Genomic DNA, 12,148 nt, shown 5'->3' on the forward strand with positions numbered 1-12,148 from the left:
TTTGAGCTGTTGAATTTGTCATATCAATGGGCCTTGAATGTGGCTCGCTGCAGGAGATGATCCTGTGCTCTGTCAGTTGCTTTTGTTGTCATCTCTGTCATAGTTTAATCCTGTCTGTGTTGGGAAATGATGTCTCTGCCAGCATGAGGCAGATGCTGCTGGAATTGCTGCTCATCAATTTCTATTTTAGGTCCCTGTATAATTTGTTCGTCTGAGGGAAGCACTGAAGGATGTGGCACAGGAGCAGAGCCGGGGCTGTGGGATGGAAGGCACGATGGTGCCCTGTTTGCTCTTCCTCTAGATGAGTCTGTCTTGCATCCGTTCAGCTAAATGGATGAGCACCCACCTAGGAGACGGGGAACCATTCCTGCAAGAGCTCTTCAAGAGACTGGTGGCAGCAGTGGTGGAGGAAGTAGGTCACCTTGTGCTCCAGGGTTACACCAGGATGAAAGGGGTTTGTGGTCCCTGGCAGCCCGTGTGGGCAGTCTGGTTCCTGTGATTACACCAACTGAAATCGATCTTCCGCCTCAATTCAGGGAGTGTTTGGGTCTGAGAGTGCCTGGTGCTGCTGAACAGCGCTGCTTGGCTGCAAAGTAGAAGGCTGAGAGAGGTTTTCTAGCCAGGAGAGGTGGCCTTTGCCTGCTGCTTGCTGTGCTTTGTGTGACTGCGCTTGTCAGCCGCGGCTCCACTGAGCTGCGTGGCAAATCTCTGCCTCTCCTCTGTTCCCAGCCCAAACTTTTGCCTGGTTTATTGGTACTGACAGTGCAGGGGTATTCATCCCTGCAAATCCTTTGTTTAAAGGGGAAAAGGAAAGTCATTTAAGCTTGAATGAACTGTAAGATGGGAGGCATTGCTCCAGCTATGGAGCTCAAGCATTCCCTTTGCAACCTCCTTCCCCTCTGGCAGCATCTTCTGATGCTCCAAGGGTTTAGCCTGACCCTGCCTCCCGGTACCTGTGAGTAAGGGCACAGCACTGTCCGCTTTGCTACTGGTATATCCCATATTGGCCTTGCATCAAGCTCTGGTCTGTGTGTCACAGCCATACCTGTGCCATTCTGCTGCAGATCACTTGAAAGTACTTGAACAAGTTTCCTCTTTCCCACTGAATATAGTTTCTATGTCTGTAAATACAATAACAGCAGGAGATTTGATGTCATCCATGGAAAAGTTCTTCGAGTCTCCTGCAGCGCAGAGCCTGTGATGTTCCTCTCTGTGTTGCAAGTGAGTTGTGGAGCACCTAAAAAGTTCTATCTCCTTCGTGTCCTTCTGCTGCATTCTGACTGCAAGGTGGGAGATGGAGCTGGGGGCCAGGAAGGAAGGTCAACCAGGAAAGGTGGGTAACACGTCTGGTCATGCTTGCTGTCCATGAAGGAAGGTGCTGTTAGTCCTCTGCTTCTCCCCTTGCCTGCAGTTGTGAAGCATCTGCAGGATGAGGATGCCCAGTTGCCATGGCAAAGGGAGGGAGCCGAGCGTGGTCCTTGCCTGCCATTGAGCTGCTGTCACAAACTGTTCTGTCAGGTACAAGAACATCCTCTGATCTGCTCCATGCTGAGCCCTGTGTGTCGGTCCTCGCTCTGTCCAAGCTTCAACCACAGTTCAGATGATTACACTTCATTGTGCCTGTGTTCCATCTACGTTACCCGTGTCTGAGCATTGCCTGCTCAAAAGATGGATAAAACAAGTCCCCTTCTAGAAAATTCAATCATTTAGTTCCTTACAGGGATTTTCTGGCTCTAGGACCTGACTGAAAAGCAGCTGCTGGTTTAGCACACACCATTTCAAGCTTCTCTGCAGCGTTACCGTTCCTCATCTCATGCTTACAAAGGTTTTGAGGTCTGTGCTGCTGGGGTAAAGGGAAATGTGGATATTGAGGCCGGAAATGTTCCCTTGTTGTCAGCCTTATGGGATAGTCACAGGGAGCCAAGTGCGGGGTGGCTGGGAAGATGTGCACGTGTGTGAGCTGCCTGAGAGCGGGAGCATCCCTTCCTTCGAGAGCTTGCTGGCTTTTAACGTTAAGTGCCAAATTTAAGGTTTTGAGTGTGGCTTCATCCCCTGTTTTCCCTTCTCGATCCCCAGAACTGCCCTGAATCTGTCCCTGTTTTCCAGCAGACAATGGTAAGTGTGTGGAGAACCCTTGGAATTTTCCATCTGCGCTGGAGCAGGATGGTAGCGATCGGAGGTGAAGTCATTCTGCAAGATAGGCTCTATAAGGGGGCAGAGGTCAGCTCACCCGTGGTACTGCTACGAGCTGCAAATACTTCTGCAGGTCCTCATTCAGCAACAGTTGTGTAATCCCTCGGGCTCTGGAGCTCCAAGGTAAACACTGGCAAGATAAGGCAGTGTCAAATGAGTTGCCTTTGCTTTTATGGCTTATTAAAAGAGCTGACCACGGATGCTGAGGTCTCTCCTCGAAGCAACCCCATTGTGCAGCACTGAAATCCTTTGTGATTGCTTGTATAGACCCCAGTGGGACCTCTGTCCTGTGAAATGTACCTGCACTGGGTCAGCAGAGAGTCCACATCTGCTCCAGTCCTGCACTTCAGTGTTCATAGATGTTAATGGCACCTGGAGATGCTCTTAAATGTTTTAAGTGCTTTTGGAGTTTGGGTGCTATGGTTCCTATGGAAAAGCAACTGAAGCGCCGCAGATCTGCAGGGTGAAGCAAGGAGAAACAGAATGAAATGCGTGGGGAGTGGGTGTTGGGTAAAACAGGGGTGTTGTGGCTTTCCCACCCAGGGAGATGGACATGGGAGCTGTTCCCTGCCGTTCCTAAGAGGGATTTCTCAGCGCTGTTGCTTGTTTTGTGCCACCGTTTCCTTTCCCAATTGACACAGTTGCTGTTGTCACTCATTTAACAAATCGGTGCAAGCACAAACAAGGACAAAAATAAGTGTCTGCTAATATGAGCAGATTTATCCCTGCTCATCCCCACGCCTTTCCCCCAGCGGAGTTTCTCTGCCGCTCACTGAGCAAACCTTAGTGCCAAGTATTTAATCTTATCCAGGAGGGGCAAAGGGTGCTGAGCGCAGGGTTGTTTGCTTTGCATGTTCGTGGTGCCTCTCAACAGGAGATGGGTGCTGGAGGAGCCCCTTCTCCAGGTGCCATAGCAGGAAGATGGAGCTTAAAATGGGTCTGTAGCAGTCCAGTATGGAACATGTGTTGTGCTTGAGAGCTGCAGGGTGGGAAAGCTGGGCTGGGTCAGCCTGGAGAAGAGAAGGCTCCTGAAGGGGAGACCTGAGAGCAGCTCCAGTGCCTGAAGGGGCTGCAGGAAACCTGGAGAGGGGCTTTGTAAATGGGCACATAGGGACAGGCCAAGGGGAATGGCTTTAACCTGCCCGAGGGGAGACTCAGATGAGCTCTCAGGCAGAAGCTCTTCCCTGTGAGGGTGCTGAGGCGCTGGCACAGGGTGCCCAGAGAAGCTGTGGCTGCCCCATCCCTGGCAGTGTTCAAGGGCAGGTTGGACACAGGGGCTTGGAGCAAGCTGCTCCGGTGGAAGGGGTCCCTGCCCTGTGGCTGGTTATCCATAATGAATTCCTTTGTTGCCTGAACACGGAGCATTTCCTATGGAAGTCTCAGGCAAACGTCCCTGCTCCGCAGACAATGACAGTAAATGTTTAAAAGCCAAGGACATGGGGGTAGTCCTCACTTTTGGCTTGTGACCTTCTGAAGCTGTTGCTCTGCTTGGAGTCACCATGAGCAGCCTGAACAGCCGTGGTCCAGGCACAGTGGCATTGCCATCGGCCGCATTCATCACCATGTACGTGGCATCAGCATCTGGAAGCAGCTGTTCTCCTGCTGTTGGCCTGGCCAAGGAGGGGCAGAGCCATGGGCTGGCTCCCAGGGCACATCCCCATGCCCACTGCTGCTGCCTGGTGACATGGGGCAGCTCAGCCCCCTCCTGGTGCCCTGACACGATGCCAGCATCACTCCTCCAGCACTTTGAGAGCTGCGGGTAGGAAGCACCAGATGAAATGTGGAAATGTGTTACATTAATCTCTCATAATAAATACCCTGACAAACAAATGAAATCTGGATTCCTTTTGCCTGAATTAAAGTCCCTCTCAACGGAACCCCCGTCTGGTTGTGCTGCGGGACCCGGGGATGGATGGATTCGATGAACCCATTGGAAACTGGCTCCAGCTGACATTGACTCAGGTATTTTCCTGTTCCATAGTTCCACATAAGGGGTTCAAAGAGGAGCCCCAAAGCCTCACCGACCCCTGCCTTCCCTCTCCATATTCCTGTGATTTCTATAACCTTTTGTCTATAGGAAGCAAGCACTCAGCAGGAGAAATGAGCTGACAGGGGCTCATTTAGAGGTGCCTGGATTCTCCATAGCTCCAGCCTGGTGTTTGTCCACTGTGTGGCCGGCAACAGGCCTCCCTGGGACAGGCAAGTGGAAATTTCCTTCCAGTCCCCAGTGTCCTGTGAAAACACCATAAACCACCCGTGCTGTTCTTTACCCTTGCTTACGAGAGGGGAAAAACCATCTATAAACCCAATCCTTAATTACCCACCACAAACACCAGCCACTGCGGGTGATTGCTCAAGGTGAAGAGCTGCAGGGCTCATCCCCTGTGGGATGAGCTGTATCCTCTGCGCCACAGAGACCGTGTGTCTGTACCACTGTGCCCATTGCCTGTGGTGGTGACTCCCAGCTCCACGGCCTCTGCTGTGGCTTGGATCTGGCTTTCGGGGCAGTGATCCCTTACCGGGTGCACTGGGGCTTTGGAAGGTTGTAAGTGTTTGGTCAACATCAGGTTTCAAAGGTGCTGGTGGGCCATCGCATCATGGCATGGTTTGGGTTGAAGGGACCTTAAAGCTCATTCAGCTTCAACTCGTGCCACAGGCAGGGACACCTTCCACTGGAGCAGCTTGCTCCAAGCCCCACCCAACCTGGTCTTGAACACTGCCAGCACCCAGATCCCTTGGCACTTTCACCAGCTCTCTTCAATTGAGAGCGAGAGGGATACAGGCACTTGAGGAGCTCAGGCAGGACCTGGGCTGAGGTTTAGGGGCGCCAGCTCTCACTGTGGTTCAGGCTCCTTTGGTAACTTGAAGTGAATCAGGCACTTCACCTGCTCTCTGGGGTCTGTAGAAGGGGTTTGGTGATGGGTCTGTATGGGAGTGATTTATTGCAGGAGTGGATTTTCCCTCCCCAGAGCTACATCAGCCATTTCTCACAGTGCTGCTGTCCCCATGGCATGTGCTGCCTCTTGGCATGGTAAAAGCCACCTGGTGAAGGCAGCCAGCAGGGCTTCACGCAGGTCTCCCTGCTATGGGCAGCAATGGGGACAGAATCACATCCCAGCTCTTGGCAATGATAGAAAATACCCACAGGGAAAAAATAAACCCAGAACCTTGAAGCAAGGAGTTTTTATCAGGGCGGTGATAAAGAGCTTCATATTCCTGGGGGCTGGGCTATCGCCTTTTATTGCCCTTTTTTTTTTTCCCTTCTCTTTAAGCAATACAAATCCAATCCATTTGTAGAGCCTCCCATCCACTACCTCTTCATACAGGTCAGGGGGAGCCTGCCAGCCTTGCAGTGGGACAAGTGCTCCTCGTCCCTGCACCAGGACCCACTGGAGACCTGAGCCTGCAGCTCCAGTCCCTCAAGCCTCTGCTCTGCAGCATCTCCTCACTGTGCCTGCGGGTCCGACTGCCCCCAGGGCTCTCCCTGCTCCATCCCAGGGCTCTCCACCCCATGGCCGCAGCTGGGTGCAGTCACCACCCGGTGAAGCTGGTGCTGGACATGGACACCAAGGCCAAGCCCCCGCAGCCGCACTGGTACGAGCGCCGGGTCCAGCCCTGCGTGGCCGAGCTGCTGGGCACCGTGCTCTTCGTCTGCGTCGGCTGCCTCTCGTCGGTGGAGGATGCTGCGGGCACCGGGAGGCTGCAGCCGGCTCTGGCGCACGGGCTGGCCCTGGGGCTCAGCATCGCCGTCCTGGGAGACATCAGGTAGGAGCAGGCTGGTACCTGGGGCTGCGCGGTCCTTGCTGGTGGGCAGAGATGCTTCGTGCTGCCCCACTGCCCGTCGGATCCTCCCTGCCCATGTACTGGCGGCTGCAGCAACGCTGCGCTGCCATCGAGCCTCTCTGTTACTGGGTGGCTTTTTACACGTGCCAGAAACAGCCCGGCAGCACTCTGAGGAATGGCAGGGGAGGGCAAACCCACTCCTTGCGATGAATCACAGGGTATGGCTGCCGGTAACACCTCGGGGCTGGGGGAGTTTGTTTGGCTTGTGATTGCCACCCTTTATTTTTAGCCCCTTTTAATAGAAACGGTCAAAGCTGAAGCATTCCTGTGGAAAGCTGAGAAATTTCCCTTTAAAAGGATGTCAGAGCAAAACGTTTTGACCCGAGCAGTCTATTCCCCTGTGTATTCACCGGCAGGAAACCTGGATTCCACTTACAAGTGGCTTCAGTACCTCAAAAGCAGTATTTAGATGAACCTGCTGGTTGAGCAATGTGCTGGTTGATGCTAAGATACAGATTTATCCTGAAGGAAGAAGCTGGAACAGCCCCTGTGGAGTTTCATTCCCTTCCCCTTGACTGGCTCGTGGATGGGGTGGTGGTTGGTGCTCTAGCCAGGGCTTTACCTGCAGCCAGGTCCTCCTCCAGCTCCCGGTATCCCACCCATCCCTGGGGTGTTTGCAGCCAGAGCCCTGTCCAGCAGAGGCATTTCCAGCCTAACCAACCCCCCTTCCTGCTCTCCTATGATGGGTCTTTAATTACAGCTGAAGAATAAGATGTGATTATAGTTCCTAGACACTCTGAGTCATCGGCTGCACCAGCAATTATTATTAGGGCTGATTGGTTATGAAACTTGTTCATTAAAGTGTGTCTCATGATAATCTCTTTTAATTAGAAGGTATCTGAGCTTGTCTTGCATGGGGTCTTCAAGATGAATGACTTAGGGCTGGTAAGGAGGCGAGGTCCAGCCCTTCCCGGGGCCGTGGTGGCCAGGGATGCAGAGGGACCCCTGTGCCTTCACCTCGGCACGGAGCAGGGGGAGATACACCCTGACAGTCCCAGTGGGTTCCTGCAGTGCTGGGGTGGCCTCAGCCCTCCCGACAGCTCCGTGGGGATGTGGTGCTGCCAGGCTGGGTACCAGCTCCATCCGTGCCTCCCGTCCCGCAGCAGGGCAGGGATGGCTGCTCTCTGGGTAAAGGGAATGACTCTGATCCCCGAGCCTGTGCCCCTGGAGGAGCTGCTCCAGAGCGTGCTGGAGGCAGGGTGGTGCTGCTGCAGAGACAGGAGATGTCCGGATTCTGCTGTCCATAGCATCTTCCCATGGGAAGGGCTGAAGACTCCTTTGTGCTTCCAGCCCGTGGTGAGCACAGTGCTCAACCCCAGGGGTGAACACCGCACTGATGCTCCTCTCTTCTTCACAGCGGCGGCCACCTGAACCCTGCCGTGTCCTTGGCCATGTGGCTGGTCGGGGGGCTGAACATCACAATGCTCATCCCTTACTGGGTCTCCCAGCTCTGCGGAGCAGCCATAGGAGCCGGCCTGGCAAAGGTACGGATGTTTTGGGGTACAGGGACACCCCCAGGGGCTCCAGCTGCAGTGTGTGTGTGATGGGGAGGCTGAGGGGGACCCAGTGCTCGGCTCTGCGGGTGATTGCAGGCTGATTGCTCACAGGGTGACACGCTCGGAGGCTGCTGTGTGGGCTCGGGGCTTGTCTGGTGCTCGGGTGTCTGGTTCCTCCTCCAGCTCTTTCACAGTCTGGCTGCAGGGCTCAGACAAGTCGCCCCCGCTGCGGTTTGGGGCTGACAGCGCCGTGCAGATGCGGGGGGGGGGGGGGCACATCTGGGGTGATTCCTCCTCCCCGGCAGCTGCTCTCCAGAGGTTTCTGTGGGCACGGGTTGTGCACGGAACGGTGCCTCTGCAGCTCCAGCCATTTTCACTCGCAGTGTTTGCCTGCGCTCTGGGGTTAGTTTAAACTTGGCGCTGCCCATTCCCCGCACCCGGGCATCCCATGCACGGCGCCTCGGTGGCTGGGTGAGGCAGAGCGGGGCTGGCTCATTGTCATTATTACCTGGGTTGATGCTAAGAGCCCTCAGTAATGAGTTTACACTCGCTCAGGCCTGGCTTTCAGGAGCAAAGCCATGAGATCAGCTCCCCTTTAACCTGATGCTGCCCACGCTGTCCCGACAGTGAGCACATGTGCCCTCTAAAGCCCCCAGTGTGGAGCATGGAGGCGCAACCAGGGCTGTCCCCGCACAGGCTGTGGCAGCGAGCGAGCGGTACGGGAACGCCAGCGGAGGAGCCTTCACCATCATCACAGCTGACGATCAGGTCCCCTCTGTCCTCGGGGGTGAGATCATCCTCACCTCCTTCCTCGTCCTCGTGGTCTGCATGGGCGCTGCCAATGGGAAGACCAAGACCCCGCTGGCGCCTTTCTGCATCGGCTTCTCGGTCACGGTCAACATCTTGGCAGGGTGAGCTCGTGAGCCCTATCTCCATGCACATTCCCATCGGGCAGCTGGTGCTGTCTGCTCCTGCAACTCTGTCACCACTCAGGGTGCCCCGAGCAGGGGTCAGGATGGGACCATCGGCTGCACGGATGGAGCTGGTGCTCAGAGTGTCCTGCGGTGCCAGGGGCAGCTCATAGCGCTCAGCATCATGGTTCCCTGCTCCATCCTGGCTGCTGCCTCCTGCATCAGGGAGAGTGCCTGCAGATGGGATGGGATGTGCCCCCTTGCAGCACAGCACAGGACCTGCTGCAAGGGAAACTGAGGAAAGCCGGGGAGGCTGCCAATGACCCAGGTGCCCCTCTGATGTGCTGGGGGGAGCTGCTGCGCTGGAGCCAGAGCAGCCTTTGCATGGCCCTGCCATGGGGCGAGAGCACCCAAGGGCAGTGTTTGTCCGAGGAAGCCCTGAGCAGCCCGGAGCGGGCTCATCCGCACCCGCTCGGTGCGGCCGGGCCCTGGTGCCGCTGCGGTGGGTACCGAGCGCGCAGTCCCGCATGTTAATGGGCTCTTTAGTTAAGGCAGTGCCCCCTCTAGCGGGATCCGGGGCTGTGATTTCACCGCTGCACAGCCGCCCCTCTGCAAATATTTACCCATCTCAGCTTCCTTTCATCTCTAAGCGCTGCTGCTCCTCCTGCCCCGCTCCAAGGGGTGGTCCCGAGCATCCCCTGCTTAGAGCCCAGCTCCTCCTTAGCCCCAGAATAGGCTCAGCCTTTGTGCTTCCACCCAGCGCTGGCTTTTCCCCTATAACTGGTGAGTCCTCATGAGCACAGGCAGGTGCCTGGTGGGGAGAAGCTGCCCGGGTTGGGATGGTCCCTGTGCTGCAGCTCCTTAGGCTGCCACCTGAGCACCAAGCATCCATGCATGAATGGGTGGTCCAGGGTGCTGCTGCTGCCCTGAGCATCACCCTATGAAAGGCCGGGTGCTGGTCCCATATCCCACAAGGGCTGATGTGGCTGATTGGTTTCTCTTTCAGAGGTGCTGTGTCTGGAGCCTGCATGAACCCTGCCAGAGCCTTCGGGCCAGCTCTGGTGGCCAATTACTGGGACTATCACTGGGTTTACTGGGTAGGGCCCATGGTCGCTGCCCTCCTCGTCAGCGCGCTGGTGAGGTAGGTGATGCTGCAGTGGTAAAGAGAGAGGAGCTGTGCAGGATGAGTCCCCCTATCCCAACATGCCTCCACCCAAGGGCTCTGCCCTGCACCCTGTGAGCAACCCCTTTTCCATGGAGATATCCAAGGCTGGAGACTCCTTTCCCCTCTCCTTCTCATGAGGACAGGGCGACATCAATCTGTGCCCTAATCCGTGTGTTTGCTCCATCCATGTTGTGGTGTGGGGCAAATTCAGGCTTAGGCTGGCACCGGGCTCTTGTCACTGTGTTTCTGTTGTGTGCTTGCAATGGCAAAAGCACTGACCCCAGGTTTCTCTCTCTTTTACCTCCCCAAAGGACCCTGCTTGGTGACGGGAGCACCCGCCTGCTCCTCAAGTGATGCTGGCCATGGGGCTGTGTTTGTGCCGTTGTCACTGACAACGGGGCTGGTGCAGCTCAGCACAGCCGCTGTGAAGCCCACCCTGTTCCCGGTCCTGGTCCTGCTCCTCCCCATCCCACCTCCGCTCTGCCTCTCCTCACAAGCTCCAGCTCAGGAGATGCTTCCCTGGATGCTGCAGGGACAATGGAAAGCAGCACCTCTGAACTGGGCATCCCTGCGCTGGCAGCAGGGCCGGGCATCACCCCTGCACCCCAGGACCAGCTCCCCAGGAGCATCCTCTGACCTGCACCAGTGTCCACGGGGTCCCACGGGGCACCGGCAGTGCGCAGCGCCCATCCCCTTGTGCTCTGGTGTGCGTGGCTGTGGCCGGCAGCATCTCCAGCTCCCTAGTGCAGGCAGTGAGAGCTGCTGGCTCCCAAACACCCCGGGGGGAGCCTGCCTGACCCTGCTCAGGTGATGCAGCCCTGCCTGGGGTCCGTGTGACACCGATCGCTTTTGAACTTAACAACAATGTTAACTCCCAGCCCTGATGCAGGTGGTTTCCTCTGCCCTGGCACGGGCCTGCGAGAGCTCCCTAGCCCCAAACGTGCTGATGGACACTGGCAGGCTCCATCCCCTGCTCCACGCTGGCTCCTGCATGTCTCCCATTCGGGTTTCTGCTCCCTTCTCAGCACTCAGCCCATGGGGATCCCACGTTCCAGCACCCAGGATGCTCCCCTAGGGGATCCCACTCCTCATTTTGTGCTGTGGCTCCTCAAGCAGGTCCAGGATGATGGCCACAGAAGCTGCCACAGAGGAGGGTGATGGGAGGAGGGATCTTTGGTGACAGCTGATTTATGGCCTCTCTCAGCATCATGAGGAGCAGGGGGTGATGCAGCCATCAAGAGCTCGGGGTGGGTCCATCATCCCCTGCCACAGGACGAGTGCTGGGCCCGGGGGGCGAGGGGAGGGGCTGTGTGCCAGCGGGAGCTGCTGCCGTAAGCAGGAGCCGGCAGGAGGAGGGTGATGGAGCTGTGTGGGCAGGGGGAGAGGAGCCAGCGCAGGGCTCTGCGTCAGCGGTACCCGGCCCCGACGGCAGCTCTGCCCTGACTCATCGTGTGGGCTCCCCAGGTGGGGTTCATAGGGACCCCCTCCCATCCCCACTGCTCATCCCCAGCACCCAGCGTCACTGGGAATGCTCCCCGCCGGGAGCCCCTCAGCTCACCTGGGTTTGGTCACTCCAAATGCTGCAGACCTACCTTGGGAAACGGCCGTGGCTTTCCCAGCCCCTACAAGCGTGCCCTGGGGAAGGGGCTGTGCTGGGAGAGCCGTGTCCCCCTTATGGGGCTGCCCACCAGCCCCGTACCGGGGTCCCGATCCGTGAACAGGGCTGGTGTGAGTGCGAATGGGCCAGGCTGCTGCAGGCGGGAGCAGCAGCATCTTTCCAGGGCCAGGACCCATGTGCTGGGCCCTGGGTTCTCCCTTTTTCCTGCAGCCAGCAGGTCTGGAGGGAGGAATCCCCCCGGATAGAGGAGCTGCTTCCTACCTCTCCTCACAGGCTGCTCCACGCAGAGGCAGGGAAGCCGTTGCTGTGGCAGGGAGGACGTTCCCAGCTTCCCGGTGTCCCCGCGGGGCTGGCAGAGCCCTACACGCTGTCTCCTCTCTATTTCCAGCTCGGTTTCTATTTTCCCAGCCTGGGAGGTGACCCACACGTGCACACACACGCACAGAGATGTGTCTGTATTTAGAAAAGGACAAGGTTGGGGAGATGCTGAAGTGAGGAAGTGCCAGAATTAAAGCATCCTTGACGCAGGGAGGTGTTTGCCTGCATCCCTGCCCACAGGGGCTGGGCAGGGGGATGTGGTACCCTGTGGTACCCCCACGACGGACAGCGTGAGCCCCGGTGACCAGGGCACAGGCAGCTGCTCATTGAGGGAGGAAAATGATGCAACCACAGGAGGAGACAAAGCACATGAAGATGTCACTGGGTTGGTTGTCATGGCAACGCCACCAAAAGTGCCAAACCAAGCAAGGATCAACCTCGCTGCCTCCTCCCCATAGAGAGCCTGGGGGTATGGGGAGCTGATGGGGGAGTCCCAACCTGTCCTGGGCCCTGCTCAGGCTGTTGAGTGACTGGGGCTGTGGGTTCAATGGGCATGGTGGGTGCCCACCTTCCCCTTTTGAGAGGAAGCCTCACCCCAGGGTGT

At 57.0% G+C, this 12,148-nt stretch overlaps 2 protein-coding genes across 2 annotated transcripts in view; both read left to right on the plus strand.

The window, feature by feature from the left end:
- The window catches only part of TEX47 (testis expressed 47), a 148,819-nt gene that overhangs the window by 70,681 nt on the left and 65,990 nt on the right, over positions 1 to 12,148 (plus strand). The window lies entirely within an intron of this gene.
- On the plus strand, positions 5,442 to 10,202 carry AQP8 (aquaporin 8). The gene is made up of 5 exons (XM_061474215.1): positions 5,442 to 5,958; positions 7,394 to 7,520; positions 8,229 to 8,443; positions 9,450 to 9,584; positions 9,920 to 10,202. Exons 1-5 carry the CDS (start codon positions 5,705 to 5,707, stop codon positions 9,960 to 9,962), a joined length of 774 nt encoding a protein of 257 aa, XP_061330199.1. The 5' UTR covers positions 5,442 to 5,704; the 3' UTR covers positions 9,963 to 10,202.

The sequence above is a fragment of the Pezoporus flaviventris genome, unplaced genomic scaffold (genome assembly GCF_033815535.1).
Source record: "Pezoporus flaviventris isolate CSIRO_AGI_PZ_B2104156 unplaced genomic scaffold, CSIRO_AGI_Pfla_v1 ptg000078l, whole genome shotgun sequence".
Lineage (NCBI taxonomy): Eukaryota > Metazoa > Chordata > Aves > Psittaciformes > Psittacidae > Pezoporus > Pezoporus flaviventris.